The sequence below is a fragment of the Lagopus leucura genome, unplaced genomic scaffold (genome assembly GCF_019238085.1).
Source record: "Lagopus leucura isolate 7727_CA_CO unplaced genomic scaffold, USGS_WTPT01 Super-Scaffold_1, whole genome shotgun sequence".
Lineage (NCBI taxonomy): Eukaryota > Metazoa > Chordata > Aves > Galliformes > Phasianidae > Lagopus > Lagopus leucura.
The window spans coordinates 8,714,455-8,736,896 of record NW_024962250.1 but is presented as its reverse complement, the minus strand read 5'-3'; the positions used below and the strand labels follow the sequence as shown (position 1 = coordinate 8,736,896).

General features: G+C 39.0%; 1 protein-coding gene across 1 annotated transcript; it reads right to left on the bottom strand.

Annotated features, from left to right (window-relative positions):
• Window positions 1-1,759: 1,759 nt before the first annotated feature.
• On the bottom strand, window positions 1,760-22,388 carry GANC (glucosidase alpha, neutral C). Its single transcript, XM_042866825.1, has 24 exons — window positions 22,300-22,388; window positions 21,343-21,405; window positions 19,838-19,946; window positions 18,773-18,900; window positions 18,074-18,256; window positions 16,927-16,972; window positions 15,841-15,907; window positions 14,423-14,519; window positions 13,668-13,848; window positions 12,693-12,846; window positions 11,965-12,200; window positions 11,437-11,563; window positions 10,691-10,770; window positions 10,158-10,301; window positions 9,659-9,755; window positions 9,212-9,313; window positions 8,526-8,769; window positions 6,918-6,982; window positions 6,562-6,638; window positions 5,646-5,720; window positions 5,382-5,495; window positions 4,725-4,837; window positions 3,721-3,824; window positions 1,760-3,503 (listed from the first exon to the last, which is right to left on the bottom strand). The coding sequence occupies exons 1-24, from the start codon at window positions 22,326-22,328 to the stop codon at window positions 3,394-3,396; spliced, it is 2,745 nt and encodes a 914-aa protein (XP_042722759.1). The 5' UTR covers window positions 22,329-22,388; the 3' UTR covers window positions 1,760-3,393.
• Between the last annotated feature and the right edge of the window lie 54 nt (window positions 22,389-22,442).

Below are 22,442 nucleotides of genomic sequence, written 5' to 3'. Positions count from 1 at the left end.
GAAGTTTCTTAGGGGCCCAGTGCAGAAATTGGGACATTCTGTGTGTGTCAGGATATACCAATCTTAGGCAAAATGTCTGACTTAGCACATTTATTCCCAGGGACAAATTCAAAATTTCTGCGAAAGAAAGTCAAGTTGCCTTCATTTATACACATCGCTCTTCTCTCTTCTCCCAGCATTCCTTAAAAACTGACAGTGCCTGTATGGCAAGAAAAGCCCTCTAAATCTTGATGGTCTTTGATTGGGAAGTCTGAAATCACAAGGTGACATCAATGCTATTTTTGTCTAACAACACTGGTATCTGGACTCTGGCTGACCTTCTGCTCTAGTACTATGCTATGCTGCCAAAGCACTGATACTTTTTTCTCAGCTATTTCCTTGGTTTGCTGGCTTCAAATTGAGTACAACAGAGAAAGTCTAAAGCTCGTTTGTCCCCTTTCAGAACTTCACTAGGGCAACCTCTGAAGAAGGTAATATAGTTAACAAGCTTGACCAACCTCTAGGAGTACTCAACCCTCACCCCTAAATGGTGGCCTAAATCATTTTGATCATGAACAGAAGCTTCCTGGACAAACAGGGCATTCAGAAAGGACTGATTTGACTGTATGTGGAAACAGGAATGCAGTTGCTGCAGAATTGATTACTTCCTCATTACACTCAGATGTGAGGATCGCAGGTCTCGTATTTGACGTGGCTTTGCATGACAGCTTGGCAGAGATATGCATCACTCTTTCCAGGATATTACAAGTGCAGTGCAAATAGTGAAACACAAGGTTTTCAGACTTCACAACTTCAGAAAGGAATGTTCATTATGTAGCCTGGGCATATGTTTTTTTTCTTTCATTTTCTCCCTTCTTGCTCAATACAAACATTCATCTATACAAAGAGCTCTATTATGGAAAGAAAGACAGTAGTAGCGCAGAATGTGATACTTGACAAACTCCCTGTGGGCTGCAGAGAAGGATCAAGTGAAATAGTAGCAATGTTTTTATGTATTTGTTTTTCCTGGGATGGGGAAATGGCAGGTGGGCATGCCCTTACTGTGTTACACTTTTAATCCAACATTGCTCTTTATGGATGTTCAGGAGTATTTTCTGGCTATACCTGTTCAAAAAACAGCTTCCTCTTGCTACTGTAGATCTTCTCTGTGATGAACAGAGTTGCTAGTAAAAGAAAACCAGCGTATGTTTTACCACACACAGAAATGTCTGCAACAAACAGCAAAAAAACCAAAACCCTTTGCCATTAGAAATCAGACTACCTTTTGTGATGGAATTTCTTGTGAGCAGAAGGGCCCCCATCCACAACTCCTGTTCAGATGGTAAATCAAAAGTGATCTAAATGAGTGACAATCAATTCAATTTTTATGAAGTTCTATCTCTAGTTGTTTTCAATATCTGAGTTCAATTACTTTTTGTAGAAAGGTAAAGTATTAATTCATTCCTTCATTTATGACAAAATATGTGGAAAAGTATGTAAGTTGATACAAGCATCAATGTAAATTTTTTTGAAATTTATTTAACTTTATTATATAAAGACCTAACTGTAATAAGGTTTTGTGCAACTAATTTCTCTCAAAGTCCCCAGAAGTTAGGCATGTTGTAACACTGAACATTTGACTTATGAGTACTTATATCAGTGCAGATTTGCTGCAGGTCACAGCATAAAATTTAACCATTCACTTTACTCACAAACAATTAAAAGAATATTAATAAGTAATGCTCAACAGTAAAAAGAAGGTTAGATCACAGCACATAACTCACTTTGCTGTTACTTTATTTCACTTTCAAACTTAGTAATATTAGTTAAAACATTTCATTAAAACGCCCCAGACAATAATTACACCCTGTCAGCACCACCATGTTTAAATAAAAGAAACCATTATCAATCAAAACTTTAGAAGCTGATAGAAAAATAGGGTCTGTCTGAAAAACAGAGTTTGTCTATCTTCTCACAGATGTAAAAGATCTATTTGCTACTGTTCCACCTGGATTAACTTGTCTTCATTAAACACGGCAGCTAGGCTGCTAGTTCCCAGCTCCTGGAGTGGAGGTTCAGAGTGTCTGCTAAAAAGAGTCGAAAAAGAGTTCTGCAGAATAAAAAAAGAAGGAAGCCAAGGGTCAGGTGGGAAACAAGCTGCACTTTGTACTCAACAGCGTAGTTGTCACCATTTGCTCTCACGCTGTTATTCCCAGAAATCTGTCCTGCAGAGGACAAACAGCAGCAGGTGGGAATGACTGACCAAGCACTGAGCAGGCTTAATACGAAGTGTAGGGGACAACGTACAAATGCACTACCATGTTCCCTTTAATGGACAAAAATTGTGTCTCTCCTTCTCTTTCCCTAAGAATTCACTATAGAAAATATTTCCTTATCGCGTTAATAGAAATAATTTCTGCCTTTTTCATTGCCATCTACCAAGCTCAAATTTCAGCTAGATACCAAAAGCTGACCAGGAAATTGCTAAACTAAATGTAATGGAAGCCAGGGCTTAGCAAAAGCTCAAAGACTTGGAGGAGCAGATTTCCATGGAAGGATGTTGCTTCACCAGGCTAACTTCAACCAATGACATTTAATCATTCAAAAGAGGCCAATTCTTTCCTAACAAATTAATTTTTAAAGTAGCGCTGGCACAAAGAGGGAAGCTGTGGAAAACATTTCCATGGGAACCTAGCTGCTGCCCCAAACTGCTACCATTGCCATAGACATACACCTTTTCAAAAGCCAATTTCCAAGCCATCTCTTGGAGAGAATTCTGCACTCTGAACTGACTGGCACCACTTCTTCAAAGCCTGGTGACCGAATTGTTCAGCTAGCCTGTTGTTTACTTTCCCATGCAGATTGATGAATTCTGCAGGCTCATAAGGACTGGAAATAGGAAGCATCTGCAACCACGGTGGGTGGCTTTCTGAGCTTATTTTTACAAGGCAGCTTTTGCAGGCAGATCTCAGCATCTGGTATATCTACTGATGCTGTTTGTCAAACTGGTGTGGTTCTGCTCTCCTCAAGTGCTCTAAGCTGTGAAAGGTGAGATTTCTAAATCCTTAGATAAAACCCCATGCAAATGAGCCACAATCTCACACAATCAGTTCATGATTTTTTTTGGTGTAAGTAAAGACTGACTGTACTCTTAAAGCCTAATTGAAGCTAGCCTAGAACAAATACTCCTTAGTTTTCCTCCACAGACAATCATAGCACTATTATTTTGCCAGACAGAAGAGTTATCCAAGTTTAAATCAATGTTTTAAAAGGAAAATTGTAAGAAATGTTACTGTGGGGCTGGGTGGGTGGGAAATATTCCTTGATTTGATTGGATTCAAGTGAACACTTCAAGTCTTTGAGGCTGATTTCTCCTCCACCTCTCAATGAATTATTTGAAGAAGTTGTCCTGTTTCACTTGATACAAATCTCCCAGTCACTATCAACTCTCAGGGCTAAATTTTCCAGAATCAGTACAGCAGTCTTCGTATCATATGTGAAAACCACTTCTTTTTCTTTCCCACCTAGAAAGGAGAAGAGAATTTACTATATGATTTAGGAATAACCCTTCTGAAACACAGTTATATGTGAATCACTTCAGTTTTTACTTCAGACTGTCTTTGCCACTGCTGGAAAGGACTGAACACAAAACAAATAGTAGTCAAATGTGCCAAGTATATACATAAGAATGTAGCAGAATCAGAATAACTAAATGTAGTAAAACGAAAGTCGGTTCATTACCCTTGGAACAGGCTGTCACTAAAGTGGGCTGTTGTCCAAGTCCCAGAAATATCACGCGCTCGACTACACACGTGGTACGGTATTGACCGCTCTCATCTGTGCAGCTGAAAAAAAAGAACAGTATTTTGCATCGTTTCTGCCCATCACTAGATGTTCAGTCTTATACTGAGAAAGGACTACTTCAGTCTTACCCTGAAGATTCCCTAAACCAGTTTCCTTTTTCTCTATTTACCTCTCTCCTGAAAAAAGTAAAATTTTTCTGCTGTTATCTGCTAGTATTTGACTGCATAGCAGATTTCATAAAGTCAGAAAGGGACAAAATAGTTTGAGAAGATTTTATGACACAAAGCATGGCATAGACTACCAGAAATGTTCTAGATTTCTGTGAAGTGATAGTGGAAACCCCAAAACACAAATGTAAAGTCAATTCTAACATTTTTCAAGTTAGATGTTTCAGTCTTAAGCTTAATTATCTTTCATTTTGAAACTACTTTAATTTATATATTTACAAATATAAAAACTTGGATGAAAGTCAGATTTTCATTTTTGGTGGCAAAAGGTTATATTACTCACCTAAACGACTATTTTTCCCCTGCAACTTCTAGATTTGCAAGTAATTTAGCAACATGCTTCATTTCTATCCTTAAATTTGAAGATGTTCAGATTTGAAGCATGCTTTTACCTACATCGTTTAAGTAGTCTACAGTTTTGCTTATTCTAAATTATGTTGTTTGAAGACCAACTAACTACTGCATATTTTTGAAACTTAAGAGAATAATGAAACGCCTTTAAGTTCATTATCTATGCACCACATAGCCCCAGGGGCAACAGACTTCACTAGTAAAAGTCTAATATTGGCAGTTACAGGATTCCTTACCAGTAGCTATTGCTATTCTGGGGGCTTCACTAAGCAACACATAAGATTAATATTCCCATATTTTACAAGACATTTCCACTGACAATATGTATGTTGGGTGGCTTCTATCTGCCTCTGTTGTTGTTACCTGGAAGAGAGAATGTTCTTGTGAAAAGTGAATTTCCGGTACAGGAACTGCTTTTTGTGGAGATACTGAAATGAATGTCCATCATCTAGGTAGAGCTCACCTACTGCACAGGCCTGTGAAACACAACAGATGGAGTCCAAGCTAATAGCATCTTCTAGTATTAGACAAAGAAACACAGAACACTGTTACATTATGTGTTATGCTTCATAGCGAAGGTTGTGAGGTTTCTGTGTGTGTGTGCTTTTTATTTGGTTGGTTTTTTTAGCCACTTGTATCTCCAGAAGATTCAGGGAGACCAGCTCTGAGAGTGCTCTGAAAACTTGGATGTTCTGGTTCTGCAAGTTGATTTAGGTGACAGGTGTCACTTCATTTATTAGAAAGGACACTTGCGGGAACTACTACCTACATTCCAGCAAGTTTGTGCCCTGCTAATTCTCTGCTTCTTCTTCTTCCAAAGCACTGGTGGAGGGCTGAGAAAAGTCAGAAAAATGTTCCGCCCATGCTGTGCTCTGACAGTTTCACTCTGAGGGAATACTGGGAGGGAGGAGGGAGCCTCCACTAGCAGAAACTTAATAGAGGGTCACTGGAAGCACCTTTAGGCTTTAGGATAAATGTGGCAAAAGACAACTTTGTAAGGGGAACATGATTTCAGGGTACCTCTGCGTTCAGTGCCACGCGGAGTTCATAAGAAATATTTGTCATCCATTCAGTAGACTTTCCAGCTGCAGTCTTAAGAGGTATCACAGTGCCCCCTCGCTGGAATATGGGAATCTGCCAAAACAAGGCCAGTGTAGAAACATTCATGTAACTCTGATCATGCAATTTTAACTGGGAACAGGGAAATCTTAAGTTTTTTCTTTGCAAATCTCAGAACTGAACTTTTACTGTAAGCACATAAAGAAAACTATTCAACTAACATACATTCTCCAGTGTTACTGGGATCTTCAGAGTGCCTTGATCTTCCATTCGTTTAAATTTTCTGAAATCATACCAAACCTAGGAAAAATGAAAAAAGAATGAGCAAGAAGTACATGACAAGATCTGTTCCCTTTGCAGAGAGGTTTTTTTTTGCTTCATCTCTTACTTTCACTATTCCTAACAACCTAATTCATGTGTAAGAAATTACATTTACTTTTTAAATTCAATAACCTTGGATAGTAATGAAACTTCATTCTTTCCCTGAGGCAGAAAAATAAACCTATTTTTCTACAGTTTGCATAACATCTTGCATGTTTTAAAGCATCTGGTAGCTCAAAACAATTTTTTTTTCTTTTTGGTCTAGAAATGCTCTGTTCCAGAATGAATGTATTTATACTGAAGTGAAAAAATAACAAAAAAGAGCTACATTTGAAATTTCCCATGCATCACTCTTGCCAGCAGGTTTAACTACTTCAGGTGAGCCAGGCACTGAATTCCCACAAAGATCTTGATAAGAAAAATATGTTTCATAGCTTGTTTGGAGAGCCTCATCTATTTTTTTTATATGGAGGAAAAAATCGTTAGTGTCCTTGGGTCCATTAGAGCAGTAACAAAGCTCTGCAGTCTTTCACACTTCCCTTCACTGCTTTCATTTGTCTCTAGGGTTAAACCTCAAGCTTTCTTTCCCTTCTGAACCTTTCTTGCCAGATTCCTTCCCTTCTTTCACTTAGCTGCTGCAGCCAAGTAGTCTGTGTAGGAGTGGATCACAGTGCCATCCTGTGGAAAAGGAAGGCTTAGAGTGGCACAGAATGGCTGGTGTAGTGGCAGTGCATAGCAGTTATGAGATGGGGAACAGGAAGGTTGCTGTATAATATATTTCTGTGAGCTGAAAAGCTGAGCAGCTTTATATCATCCATACCTCCTTCAACCCTGGAAGTAGCACACTCACAGCCTTGGCCTCTTTGTCTGTGACTGGATATACCAACAAAGCATTTCCTGGAGAAAAGCATAAACATGGCAATAAGTGATCGCTGTGGTGCCTGAGGCCCCATCTCACCAGTAGCAGTCTGCTCTGGTTTTGAGTAGGTTTGTTAGCTTCTTGTATTCATTTTAAGGGATTGCTTGAGCCACATCACGCTCACTTGAGCACACCATGTGTTCACTTTGTACTGGAGAAAAAAGGCATGTAAGGAGTTGATGACTGTTCAGTTCTCATTCTGCTACAGCACTGTTACGCAGCAAAGCTGTGCTGCACACCCAGATACACAGGCTTACCTAGCATGTATTCATCTTCCACTCCAAAAGTTTCTAATTTCTCTGGGAACTCTATCCAGAGAGGCCTGAAGGAAGACAGACAGTGGAATTCAGTTAGTTTCTCCTCTCCTCCCACCCTGTTCAAGGCCTGCTGGCATTTTTAGGCTCCACTTTTTCCTTCTCTTAAAAGCAATTGAGAATTAAAGATAGAGCAATTTCCTATTCCATGCCTTAAAGTACCACTTTAAGGTGCACTCCAAAGTACCTATGGTTTGGCCGCCTGCAGCCTCACTTTCTTCATTGCTGCCTTCTTCTTTGCAAACTTGCATTACAGATGCCTTCCCTCTAGCAAAGCAGAGATGATGAGCTTTTCTACCAGCAACGCTGACACTTGATGATGTAGTCCCTGAGCAAGTCTTTTCTGCTCTGTTTTGCAGCATGTCTCCTGGTCACACACTGGAAAACCTGCACTAGAAGTTCAACTTCAGCCTTTCTCAATAAAGAGAAGTGCGATAGTCTTCTAGACACATAATAGATGTGTACAGTTTGTTTTGAGAGATTATGACAGAAAGAGCTCATTCAAGTCAGAGACGGTCTGCAGCAGATCTCTGGGGTTTCTCTACAAAGAAGCTTGGCTCACGTGTTACTTATAAACCTCCACTTGTTCACTACAGCCCTGCTGGCCATGTACTCACTGATGAGACACATTTTCTACACTGAGAAAAATACCATGCTTCCTCTCTAATTGTGTGCCTATTTCAAAAAAGACAGAAGCCTGCTGTCTGCCAGTGTTGTACATCAGGGGCTTCTACATCTACATACGTGCAGGCAGATGCCCACACAATATCTATAATGCAAACCACTATAAACTCAAAATACTCAATCTCCTTCAAAAATACCCTTTTAAAACAAACAAACAAACAAAAAAAAAAACAAAAAAACGTAGAAGTATTTTATTTGCATAATAATGCATAAAGGCAGATGTGCTGGAAAAGGATAACTCTAAGGGCAAATTCAAAGGCACAGTAATATCAAAGAAACTGATGACATTTATCTCTTGCTGAAATGACTTCTGCATTCAGTTCCACTGTGAGATTTTCTTATAAGTTAGCAGCAGAACAAAAGCTGATTTTCTAACTTCATTTCTGTTCTAGACTACTGGATTCTGTACTAGAAGAAAAATGATAAAATATACTACAGAGATAAATAAGCAAGTTATCAACATGAAAAAAAGCTTTTATAACACCAACAATACAGCAATAACAAGTACTTTCATGAGCAGCAAAATTGCCTTTATGTTTTTTGGCCAGCAACTTCAGAGCCTATTAAGCACGGTTTTAAGTGTGGTTTGGAACACCAGACAATGTTGTTTATTATGAGAATTTTGGAGTCCACAGTTCTTTAATAACATTTTTAAAGACTGTATGTGAGTTAGCGTGTCTGAGGCGTCATTCAGTAAGCATGATATTTAGTTTTCTCTAGTAACCTTATCAAGGCTTGCAGAAAGCAAAATAGAATTTAGACTTCAAACTATTTAAGTAATCACAAATGTATGAGACAGTGATTTAAGTTCCCTCATCTAAGTGGCTTCCTAAGGATAATCACTAGCCTCCTGACTTACGTGCTTACCTCATAACTGGTTCAGCCTCTGTGTGTGCCCGATAGAACAGTGTGTATAAGTATGGCAGGAGGACGTAGCGCTCTCTAATGGCTTCCCTGATGATCTGGGTGTTCTTCTCCCCAAAGAGCCACGGTTCTCGCCGTTTGCTCTTCATGTTAGAATGACCTCTGAAGAAGGGCTGGTAGGCTCCAGCCTGATACCAGCGAACAAGTAATTCTGGTTCTGGATCTCCAATGAACCCTCCCACATCAGCTAGATATTGCGCAGACAAATAAAAATACACATTTTTGGAAATTATTCTGAAGAATTTGAAGTTCTCCTCTAACAAGCATTCCAAGTATATTAATTCATGAATTTCACAGTGTACTTGCGGTTCTGATGCTGGGTAGCCGCTTGTCCAATTTAGAGTGGAAAACTGAGGTAACAAATTATCCTTTAATATAAACAGCAAGAGAGTTTTAGGAGGTTTTGAACCTCCGAAGACCGCTACAGTGATGCTACAGACCACCACCTAGAGATCACTGTTCCAAGTCACAAACACTACAGAAAGACTAAGTGGAGAAGTGATGGTGAGAGACAGCTTTTTAGTTTCTGAACCAGATTCATCTGTGAATCTACCTGGAAATGCACTGGACTGTTGAAGCCTGGTGGCACTAGTGGATGTATGGTGAGCAACTTCAGCCAAACACCTTACCTCCACAGAATGAAATCCCTGCCATGCTGATGGTGAGAAGCATTGGAATGGAGATTTTCAAGTAACCCCACTCTGCTGTGTTGTCTCCAGTCCACACCGCCCCTGAAAACACTCAGTTTCAGGATTACATAGGAAAACTGGGTTTACAATTCAGTTTATGCTTGTAGTTTAGCAAAGAAAACAAGAATGGTCATGAACTACTACTGTTCATTGCAATGTATTTTTATAATACATGCACGATCTTGAATTATACAATAAGGTTCATAGTGGTCTGTCACAGGATACAGATTGTTACTGACTTGTATGTCCTTTGCCAACTTTTCTGAGTTTTTTCAATTTAATAATTTCCACTCTTAAGATAGTTTCTGTCCTCTTTAGACTTACTATTACATGGCAAGCTGAAGAAAACAAACCAATAGTGAAGGCATGCAGCTAGTCTTTGCTTACCATACTTTTGTGATCCAGCAAAGAAAGATCGCGTAAGAACAAATGGTCTCTCTTTTCCGGAAGAACGTTTTATGAGTCCTTCAGCAGTTGCCATTTGCTGAAAATCATGAATATAAAAATTCGGAGGATGATCTCTGTAATTAAGATATTTGCTAAACCACCTTTTTAGCTCTTCATATTTAAGAAATGTGCGCTCATAGATAACTGCTATTATTAAACTGATACTTTTCTCCTGGAATAGACTTGAACAACAAAAAAAAAAGATTAATATTGTGTTGTCACAGCCACTGTGATGTTACAGAGGCATGGATACTGTCATATTGTCTTGTTACTAACCAAGGAGAAGTTTATTTCAAATACAGCAATAATTAGTGCGGCAGAGTTTCGTTTCCTGCTGGAGGTTACAGAACACCTGCTACTGTGTAAATAACATCCTTACTACATTACACGTAGTCCACAAAGACAGATAGTTGCTGGTCTGTGCCTCCTGATACTCTACCTGGTAGAATCCGTAGAGGTTGTGTAATTCCCGATGCTCCCAGTTGTTGTAGTGCACAGCATCTTTCTGCATTGTTAGCTCTGCCCCTTTGAAAACGGATGGCTCGTTCATGTCATTCCACACAAAGAGGATATTAGTGGACCCCTGTAACAGAGTTGCAAGGTCAAGGAGATGTGACCACGAGCTACAAGAAAGCATGCCTATTACCCCGTTTGTATTGTCATTGTAATAAGCACAAGAATGCAAGCCCTCTATTAGATGATGGGTTGAAAAAATGACTGCACTCTGCCCATCTACTGCTACAGCTAAGTAAGCAGTTTCAGTGGTGGAATATGGGTTCCAGCTTTCTGACAGTAGATAAGTCCATGGAGAAAATCCTTGTACAGTATTTCAGCTTACCAAGATGCTTTCCTGTATATAATAATATTACAACTACAGAAGCCATCAATTTGCTTAGCCAGCAGTTTCTCTTCTTTCTTTTCCCCACTTTTAGGCTTTCTGGTACATGTAGATCAGTGTAAATAGATACACACCTTGTATGTTTTGAAGGCAAATTGATCTGCATACCATTTTCGCACTTCAGGATTGGTGAAATCCAGATAGTAAGAGGAACCTGTGGATGTAGGAGATTCCAGTTATTTAACTTATTTCAAGATCATGTGTTATCTTTGCATCTAAATGCAGTGGCCTACAGTTAAGATGCTTTCCACAATGGGCACTGTATGAGAACTGCTGAATCACAGCCTGAACCTCTGATTGATCACTTGAGGTGAGCAATGATTCAGCCTGGGAGCACAGGTGAAGGGGGTGGAGCTTGACTCCACCTTTTCTAGACCCCATTTAAGAGCTGACTACCAGCAGGGATGGATCTCTTTCTAGAGATCCCTCCTTTTGGAATTTTCTAGGGAGCCTAGGACAAAGGTAAGCCCACTATCTATTCTTTTTGGTGTAATAACCTGCTTAGCCACGTTCTCTTGTATATTTCTTAATTGTAACACCTGTATATTAATTGATTATACAGACACCAACGATTGTTTCTAGCTCTGAGTAATGGGACTATCTGCAAAGTCAACAGACAGAGCAGAGAAAGGTGTACAGCTAAGCCAATTGGAACATGAATGTAAAAGCCAAAGAAACCACAAAGAACTTGAAATAATAACTACAAAAATAGAAGTATTATGAGAAGTTAATTCTATTTATGATTCTATAAAATTTTTAAAATTAACAGCTCAAAATGAAGAAATAGAACAGCTTTTTTTTTTTTTTTTTCTTTTTTTACCTGGCCAACAGATGCCCTCAAAATCTTTTCCATTCCTGTCTTTCACAAAATATCCCTTTTCTTTTCCCTGTGAATACAGGGTATACATGGGATCAGCTTTAATATGTGGATCTACAATGACGACAAGCTGCCAGAATAAGAAAAAAAAAAAAAAAAAAACGTTATTAACATCAACTATACTGAGTAAAACAGTAAAGTTTCACTTTTGATAAAAGACAAGCATAGCAACTACCAGTGGTGAAAGCTCATGTTAAGTCCAGCACTGAGCTGCTTCTGCAATATGGAGCTTCAAAAGTGTCAAACCTGGCCTCATGCTCAAGGGTAGAGGACAAACTATGAAATAATACAATGGCATGATGAGCAGGATTAAAAGAAATGCCCACTGAAAGCATCACCATACTGCAACACAATCTAATTTGCTCTGTTGTAGTTCCATGGTTTCTAGTATCTGAAATACTTTGGTTAAAGCTGACTGGGGAACCTCACGCTGCAGTTGAATACTTTCTTCCTTCTTGAGATATTATTTACCTTGCGTTTTTTCTTCCTGAGAAGTTCTTGCATTCTCTTGGGGTTCTGGAATTTTTTCTTGTCCCAGGTGAAATATCTCTTGCCATCTGTATGTTCTATGTCCAGCCATATCACATCATAAGGAATGTCATGTTCATCAAAACCTGCATCAACTGCCTTGACATCTTGTTCATCTTCATAATTCCACCGGCACTGATGGTAGCCCAGAGAAAAGAGGGGAGGTAGTGCTTGAGTTCCTAGGAAGAGTATATGAATGAAGCCAATACTTTTAATGCTTTTCGGGATTTTACCTACAGACTATGAAAGTTAACTTAAGAGCCAAGATTAATATATGTGTCTGGATACAGGGAATTCTAGCCTACGCTGTGACTAGAGCACGTTTTTCATTCCAAGAGACTGAACTCTTGAATTAACAATGGTTACAACAGGCTTAACAGCCAGAAGGCTGTAATGATAATGCATGACAGAAAAGGTATTTCTACTTTGATTTCTACTTTGGTGACACAGAAATATCATTGCAGTAAACAATATAATTTTATTCTTCATTTTTTTCTAATGTAAAAATATTAGATGAGTTTAACTGTCATTAATGCAAGCAACTAAATAATCATAGAATTACAGAACATATGCAGTTGGATGGGAGCCACAATCATGAAGTTCAGCTTGAGTACAACAAGCCCCTCAGAAATTCTCTGATGTAAATCTGCTGTAATGATTTGAGTTAGTACCTGTCAGTTGTGCAAACTGCTTGAAGATATCAAATGCCGTGGGTCCCATCAGCAGAAAAACATCAATGATTCCACTTTCTGACATCCAGCGCACATCAGTGAGAGGCACTGCCCTCTGCTTAGAAATATCTGCAGCAGATTCGGTGGGTATGTGCTTTAAAGGAAACCAAGGCAAAGCTGAATCACTTACTATCAAATTGTTGTTCATTGAAAAACCAAAGATGGAAACCCAAAAGATCTTACCACTAACATGTTATCTGGCAGACATTAGGAGTATGCACTCCAAGTGTATTATACATCATTCACAAATTCTTTATGTTGCATATCAGTTACACAAAATAAAGATGACAGAAAATGGACAATGAGGGGCAAAAGAATTATATTTTTTCTGTAATTAGAGTATAATCTCACAGCACATTTGCTGCAGGATCTTTAGAATCATTCACTAGCAAAGAAAACTAATAATTTTAACTATATAATCAAGTGTTGGAATAAAGCAAGATTTTTTTCACTATTTCAACTTTAATAGAAATAATGTATTTGTGCTTCAAGACTCGAACTTATCTCCTGAACTTTTTGTTTCTTGAAGACCAGCTACATTCCACAGATATATAAGCCTGCTGAGCAGAGATGTGTTAATTTCAATAATTTATAAAATTTATCAAATCCAAAAAGTGGTCAAGTTTTGGTCCACCCTTTTACATTTCTTCTCCAACAGCGCATATTTCTTCTCTCCCTTCTTTTGTACACCTATTAAGTCGCAAGTTCCATAATTTGCTTTTTGAAAGAAATTCTGTTCTTTTCAGTGGTTTAATACAACAAATTCTGTAGTAGGAAGGACAGTAGAAACAGACCGACAATTTTTCATTAGGGAGCAATAGAAAGATCTCCAACAATGCTGTCATCTTCCTTTTGGCCCTAACTGGTGGTGTTTTTGGTGGTTATTAAATTCTGAGCAAAGTGGGCTAATCTCACCTCAGCTACTGCCTTTGTATTAATCTCTACCAGTGTTTCTGAAGAATTCAGCCAGAAGATCCCCAAAGTTCTGTCAGGTTTGTGTGCTATGAGAAGTGGTACTGAACCATAAATGCCTATCTTGTCGTGTATCTTGTGGCCAAAGATGTCCAAATTATAAAGCCGGTATGCATCACCATCACTAGGACAAACAGACAGATATCTTTGTTAGATATAAGCATCCTTCACTAAGCCAATTTTAGCTCTACTATACTTCCAATGAACACAGTGAGCATGCTGTATTATAGTCTTATGTTTAGCACCCAGGGCACATATGTGGACAGCCTAGAATACAACATCTTTGTTTCTACCTATCTGAACCAAGTAACATTATTGCTATTGAGACTACTGCTATTTTGATCCAAGTCCTAAAAAATGAATTCTGAATTCTGTCCCCCATGGAATTGCTCCTTTAAGAGTTCTGCTTAAACATGACTAACCATGCAATTAAAAAAAAGGCATAAAAAAATTGAGAGAGAACAGAAGAGTTCATTTATTAAGTTGCAGAACATAAAGCTGAACAACTTACTCCCTATGGAAAGTCTGTGATTCAGTTTGCTCTATCATTAAACTAAAACACACGTGATACAATATACTTGTATAAATATATGCAATGTTACATAAAATACAAAATATTTAATACAAAATTGTTTGCAGTAAATTATTGAGACAGTGTTGCAGTTCCCCTCTACAGTAATGCAATCTGCCATATTTACCTTGTGTTTTTGAGAAGAAGTGATTCTGCATGTTGTGGTATTCCATAAAGATGGTCAAATCCGTGTAAAGAGAAGTCCATGCCTACAGAACTAGGACCTGTGATAACAACATTAAAACAGAAGAGTACAGAGTTCCATTCTCAGACTTTACTGAAAGCAACAAAGCAGAACAACCTAATTGAAAAAATGAAAAAATAAGCAAGTTTTAACAATTAGCTATGTCAAACTTGCTTTCAGCTTCTTTTGTTATAACTTATGTACTGCAGAGGTAATCTTTTCAATATTCTTCCAGTTTCCATTTGCTTAAGAAGATGAACTGCCCTTATAGGAAAGAAAAAAAAAACAAAAAAAAAAAAAAACAGAAAAACAAACATGTAATAGTGGATAACTCCTTTACTGTGTAGTAAAACTACTTAAAATTATCTCATTTCTACCCCAGTACCTGCAAGGCAAGCTTAGTGGCACAAAGGTGCAGCAAAATGAATGCTAGAGCAGCTTTTCTAATACTCTTCAGCTTCAGCCAGAGGAGTAGCATAGAGGAGAGCTGCTGCCAATGATATCATCGTGTCATGTTACTCAATCCAGAGGAAATTCTGGGAGGTGACTAGAGAATGTCTAGACTGACAAGCAGTGGCTTCAGTATCAGTGTTTTACCATAGGGACCTCACTCCTCCATTACTGAGAAGGAGCACAATCATGACGCTGGCCTAATATATCAAATACAGCATGAACAACAAGGATGACAGTCTCCTGCTTTTAATGTCTCAACTGTGAAGAAGCCCCTGTCACTATAAGAAAGCTTCAATCTGCATACTGCAGTTGCTGGGCAGTGCCATTTGCTATAGAAGGCTGCACGACAGAAATAACTAACAGACAAAGCAAACCAAATTAGTTAATGCAACAGGACAGACAGAAAAAAGGACATGGGTTTTCATAAACTATAATTTAAATGGCATCTGAGCTACTGACTGGCAGATATTAATACTCTTCTTAGTATCCCTTAGCCCTGCTCAGTATTTTCCTTTTTAGCCCTTTTTAGAGGTTCTCTGTGAAAATTATTGCTTAGCTATTGTGATTTGTGATACATCATGAGAATAAACAAGTGAAATCAATGTTATGTGATAATGCATTAAAAAAAACCAACAACACATAGTATACTACATAGTAGTTGGCTGCTGTCAGAAACAGCACAGAGTTAGCTGATGAAATGGGTCACATTTAACCTGCTTCCTCCTCAACAGGAATCTAATGAACACTTTCAGTTCTTTTGTCAAATATGTTATCCACTGGCACGATATAGGCAAGTTAAAAGGAGTGAGGAAGACACTGATAAATGTTAAGTAACTAAGCAGTGATATGAATGTACAGAGGCAAGTACAAAGCAGTAAAACTGTTTTCAGAACTACGCTGAGACTTACCATGAGCTTTGATGTCTAAGAAACTGCCAAATTTCTCTTGCCAGAGACCTAGATCCTCCTGATTATCCTGCATAAACAGAAATAGCTAAGGCTGTAAGTGCAACTGCTCTCACCATGTATTAAGAAAAATATCTTCGTTCAGATGAGATTCACACATTATTAACTGTTGTTTTTTGTAGGTGTTTGTTGACTTTTTTCTTTTCTTTTCTTTCTTTCCTTTTTTTTTTTTTTTGTTTTGTTTTTTGTTTTTTGTTTCCCAAATGGGGCTAAAACAAGTAAATGCAAAATGCAATTTATATTCTGCTGCAGCAGTGTGTCTCCCCCAAAGCAAAAACACTCTTTGGCAGAGTCCAGACTTCGGAGCAAATATACTGAAAGCAGCACAGCTCCTCCCAGTTTTAACTAGATAGTGCAGTAAGCAGCCATCTGCTCTACAGGAGGCTAAAATTACATCATAGGCATAACTCAGCCTCCTGAGAAAACTGGTATGTGCTATATGTACTGCCAGGATTCGGTCTTTTTCCACAATGAATCCTACAACAGTACTAAGCATGGATGTACATGCAGGTGTATCTTTGGACTGTTACAGAACAGGTCTTTTTCTTTTGAAATGCTCTTTAAAAGGAAAAGAGATCTTTAAAATGACCAAATACTACCATAAACTTCCCTGTACTTTGAATTAAATGATCAAGAAAAAAGAGCAAGAATTATCTAAATAAAAAGGCCACAGAAAGACGTTTTAAAGCCTAACTGGTGTCTCTTATTGCCCTGGTAAAAGCACATGAACCTTAATTCAACTATGGATTTGAAAAATATCTCTGTCTTAAATACCAGGTCCTGAATTTCTGAATTTCACTAAGCAAAAGTTACATCAGGTACATCTCATCAAGGAATAGTTGACGTTGGGGGCCTTTGGTCACAACCATATCACATGTGAATGAACGGCCCAAAAAGTCCACAGCAGTGGCTGGCCCTTAGTTTGCTGGCCGTGACCTTCTGAGAAAAAAATCATAAAATGTGATTCTATTTACTCAGTTACCTTTTCTACACAATACTAACGCTGGAATTGGAGTAAGATTGGGTTACCTTAGAGGAATCACCTGCTGCCTCCTCATTTTCTGTGGTAGGGTTTCTAGTGAAAACAAATATATAATCAGTTTATTGTTAACATATGGAAAGATTTCAAACAAAATTCACATATCGTTATGTATTGCCTTAAATATTATATAGATGTTTTACAATCATTGAATCATGTAGGTTGGAAAAGACCTTCAAGATTGTCAAGTCCAACCACCAACCTGACCTACCAAGTTCCTATCACTAAACAATGTCCCTTAATGCTGCATCTACACATCTCTTAAATACCTCCAGGGAAGGGGGGCTCTAACACTTTCCTGGGCAGCCTGTTTCAATGCTTGATGACCTTTTCTATGAAAAAAATCTTCCTAACGTCCAATATAAACCTTCCTTGGCTCAACTTGAGGCACTGAACTATACTGAAAACTGAGGTTATACTTGAGAACTTCAATTGGCAAATTATTTTAATATTCAGTGTCTTAAAATAACCTTAACTCCATGCCTGAATTAAGTTCATCCTTTTGGCTTTCACATTTGCTTCTACCTGTGCCAGCATTTTACTCACCTAGAAGATCCTCATGTCTTTATTCTTAATTAGTGGTTCTATGTTAATTAAAATTTTTGAAATGATTCTTACTATGAGAAAAGCACTTACTATGCTTTTTTCCTAGCCATGTAATATTCTGCACTGTAGCTTCTCAGCCTTCCAGAATTTTGCAGTGGGACTGACATGAAAGCTCTTGCAGCTGCATGGAAGGTTTTAATTCAAACAGAACTTACTTGATGAGCTTATAAGGTGAATAAATCTTACCTAAAGAGTAAGTTTAGTCATAAGTGGAGGTAAAACTAAGAATGTTACACTATCACTGCTCACTATCAAGAAAAACAAGGAGAACAAAACACCAGTTTATTACAGAATTGGCAAATAAAGGTGGTTAGCATGAGCATCTGGCTTCTGTGACAGATCCAAACAGTTTGCATTTAATTGATTTTTAATTCCTTTTTTAAGGCTTCACTAGCATACTTACTGGTATTTAGTAAATGAGAATATAAATTTCAACGCATGAGAGCTTGTGTTGTAGAAATTTCAATTCCCATTGGATTGTTTACGTTCAACTACAGTGAAATTACAAATTAGGATAAAAAAATACTGTACCTATCACTGGGAGGTGGTTGTAGGTGCTCAAAATATAACAACCCATTGGAATTCATGCTCAGAACAGTCTCATCCTTGAACTGTAGCTCAACCTGTAAGGGGTTTGCTGTGAGTCGAAGCTTGTAGTCCTCATTAACACTTGTCAACACCAAAACACCTTCCTCCTTCTGGGACATAGAGAGTCTGGCAAATGAAAAGCAACAACAGCTCTATATGAACCAGCAGCACATGAAATCCACTGTAGCTAAATAACAGTTTGAAATACAGAATGAGCGGAGACTATCTCTGTACATTACAAAAACCTCAAGGCTTGAGTTGAGGTGAAGAACCCCAGAAATAAGTGCTGTGTTCAGGTTTCACTGCACAGTGCAGCAGGTGACTAGAGAACAACCGTGAAAATTACCCATAGTTTGCATTTCTTTCACATTTGCATGTAATGCATTTGGTACAAATAATGCAACATAATAAGCAGGCTATTTTTTCACTATGTCAAATAGTCTAAAATTTTTCATATGTATGACTAAACTTTCTCCTCTGTATCTAGCATGATTTTTTGAATGTAACCACACACATTTTTATTTTCCTGTAACAATATTATATCACAGAGAAACAGCTGTACTGTAGCACAGATAAGAGAAAACAACTTTGCAAATAAAACTGTAAGTTACTGAGGTGCTAAATCACCTTCCCATCACTTACTTCTGGGTGGCAGGTTCCTTTACAAGAACATCAGGAACTTCGTATCTCGCTCTGAGAGGAGCTGCCTCATTAATTTTAAGCCTAAAAATATTGCCTTCTATTTTGTAGATTTCCACTTGTAGAAGAACCTGGGAGCAAAAACACAGATAAACCGGAAGTGATAAAAAAAAAAATCAACTTACTTTTCAACTCAACATCATCAGATACTTATTGTTTGGAAAAAAATCTGCATGCCTGCTTTCTGCTTTCTTTTCTTTAGCATTACAAAGCAACTATTACCATCCATCTGAATTCACACCAGCCAAATCTGCTTTACTGCTTTGAAGACATAACTCTTTTTTTAAGTTGAGTCTTTATTTTCAAGTCTCTCATGCCTAGCATTATGTAGCTCTCCCCACAGGCAGCAAGGAAAACAGGGGTGGTAAACACTAATGTTGAAGTATGGATAATTTTACTACTGTGCTACTAACGTAAGTAGCAGGGAACTACTGAGATGTGGGCTTTCTGCAAAAGCATCAGTGATCAGTGTTCATTGGTACTCACAGTGGTACTCACACTGATGAACCACATCAGAAAGACAACTGAAGAACGCAGATAATACTGACCTACTCATCAAGATGTGAAACTTGCTATTTTACGCTTCTGGGAACTGGAAAGTCACTTTGTTCTAGTTCATACAAACTGACTTTTTTTTTTTTTTTTCCCACCTGTGGGGAATCTCTGTAGTCAAATGTTTTATTCTGTGGATTCCCACCTCTCCCCTGTTTTTTCATTTTCTGAATCTTTTCTCCTCCAAGAAACAAAATTGGCTTAAGAATTTTGGCCTGGTATCTTTTCCTTTCACCTGGAAGATGATCAGCATCACTGTCTTCAGAGGCATGCTTCTTGCACAGTCTCAAGTTGACAAATGAATACTAAACAGCAAGGACATTTTTAGGCTAATGCTTTGCATCATATGCAACTACCACTGAAATCTCTCAAAACCTTCTGCAAATATTATCAGACCTACTGATGATAATCACTCCTTGTTCTGTGTGCACCCTCTTATACCAGGTGAGATCTCACCTTATTCTCCTCATGAGTAATTTGGAATTTAACATTCTCATCACTTAATGAGACTGTATCCAACAGCGCTCGATACAAGGATTTTCCAGGACGAAGAAGTTTCTGACGTCTGTCAAGACAGAAAATTATTTTCAGTCTCCCTAATTGTTGTGGCTTCTATCACACATAGGAATGTAATATTAAAAATGTGTAATTAATAACTGTCTCAATTTTTTTCCAAACAATTATTATCAGGAATAAAAAGGAATATAATTCTAAGCACACATTGGTGTATATGAATGATATGTAAAATAGTGGGATTTGGTCATCCATCGTAATCCCCCTAGATTATTTTTTTTTTTAAATAATAACAGGCTTAATTCAAGTAACCAAATTCTCAGCTGCCCGATTGCTTTCCACTTTCTCCAGTAACTCAGAAATTTCAGCTGAATAATCCATTTTTTATTTTCTGTCATACACCACTGCTTGGTATCCAACTCTCCAGAGAACAGCTTCTACATTATATAGAGATTAAGCAACACATTTGTAAACTTGTGGATATACAGCGAGGAGAATACTTTTCAATGGATACTCCCGGACCTACAAACCTGAGGTTATCTTTTTCACAAGACCCTGTGCTTGAGCTGTGAAACTAAGAGCCGGGACAGAAGGAGGGGAGTGGCCAAGGGGCTGCTGCTGAGTTTTGACTGCGCTTTCACAGAATCACAGAATTGCCGGGGTTGGAAGGGACATCAAGGATCATGAATCTCCAACCCCCCTGCCACATGCAGGGCCACCAACCTCCCCATCTAATATTAGACCTGGCTGCCCAGGATCCCATTCAATCTTTTGGTCTTCATTATGTTGTTAGGACAGAGACCCTGAAACAAAGCCTCCATCAGCTGTTTGGAGGATTCTCCTTGCTGAGTCAGATCTTACGAATTATTTGAAGACGAGCATCTCTGAAAATCTTTAAAGGAATGCTTCTTTATCAATAACTGGACTTGGTTCCCTTGCAAGCAGACATTGCACAAATGTGAGCAATCACATAAAATTTTTATTTTAAAAGTAGAGCAAACACAAGATCTGAGGCTTGATAATGTGTGGCAACTTCCTGTTAAGAAATGGGGTGTCTTAAAGTCAAAATGGTGACAGACTAGAGGGCTGATGTGAAACGAGGAGACTTGCTCCCAAGGGCAAAATGCTATTTGGGGTTTCAGAGCATAATTTCCTGCAGAACAGGAATGAGTATTTGAAACTGTAACCAGTACAACAGTGGCTAATTGCTGTATTACTGGGCATTACTATTACTCTTTTTATGCAGGCAATACTGGATAGAAGACAATAGAAGTGAGATTCCACTCTTTAAAATATGCTGAATAGCACATGCTGACAGGTGAGTGGCACAGTAAGGTACATCCTGAAAGTAGCACACTTGCTGTGATTAAAAACTGATGTGAAACTATTTCCTACAACTTTAAACACTGACAGTTTACAAAAACCTACACTACAGTTCTTCTCTTTACCTGTAGAAAGCAATCTGGTTGCACTCCTTAAAGTTGCTTTTGTCCACAGCTTCATCTTGAATGCTGGAAAGAGCAGATAATATTTAAATGTGACACATCAGCTGATGGGTGTCCTCAAGAGCAGTGGGGAGCTCAGACAACTGTGACATAAAACATGCTGGACTTTGAACTGCTGTGTTTGGATATGGGAAGAATTTTTACTCGTTTAGTTCAGTACTATAGCACTTCCTTTTAAACCTGAGTAATTCTGACAAACAATTGAATCTGTGAGTAACAGGGCTAAATTTTCACACAAGTGAATTCTTAGGGCTTTTCATTTTTTTGCAAGTTTTGTATCTATAGCCCTTACAGTTCAACAAGCTCCAGTACTAAGAATGGAGAATCAGACAGGACTGGCAGAAAAGCAGAAAGCCTGCAGCCCTTTTTTCCCTGCAGAGGGCCTGATGAGGGAGGGAGGCTGCAGATGGCTCTGTATTACTTCCAGAGAACTTCTGGCTGATTAGAAAACAGAAAATTGTTGGCTTGCCTGAAATAATGGACTGTCATCAGAGCATTTCCCCCAGCATATTGAGTTCTGCCTCACACGGAAGAGAGTAAGGCTTTAGTACCAACGGATATAGAGCAGAAGCTCGTAAAATACTTACTGATGAAATACGTACAAAAATACCCACAGATGACAGCCATGACGACTTAGTCACAAGCGAACTAAACTTCAACATACCCGGGTCACCGCACAGTCCTCACGGCGACCACCCACCCCAGCAATGCTGCCCTTCCTCCTGCCGCACGCGTCCGTGCGCCCGGGGATAACACCGGCCCGGCGGCCGCAGGCCTGGCCGGCTCCGGGCCATTCTTGGGGCCGGGCTCGCAGCCGCTATCTACCCCGGTGCGCAGCCGACCTGCACGGCGGGGAGCGAGGGGAGGCCGGGCCGAGGAGCCGTTACCAGGCGGCGTTACCTGGCTTCCCCCTGCGCGGCCGCCTCCATCGCGGCGCCGGGCCTTTCCGCGGCAGCGCGGCGCCGCAATCAGTCACCGAGCGAACCGCCGGGCGGCGGCGGCGGGGGGGCACCCGGGCCCAGCCGAGCAGCAGCTCCGCCCCC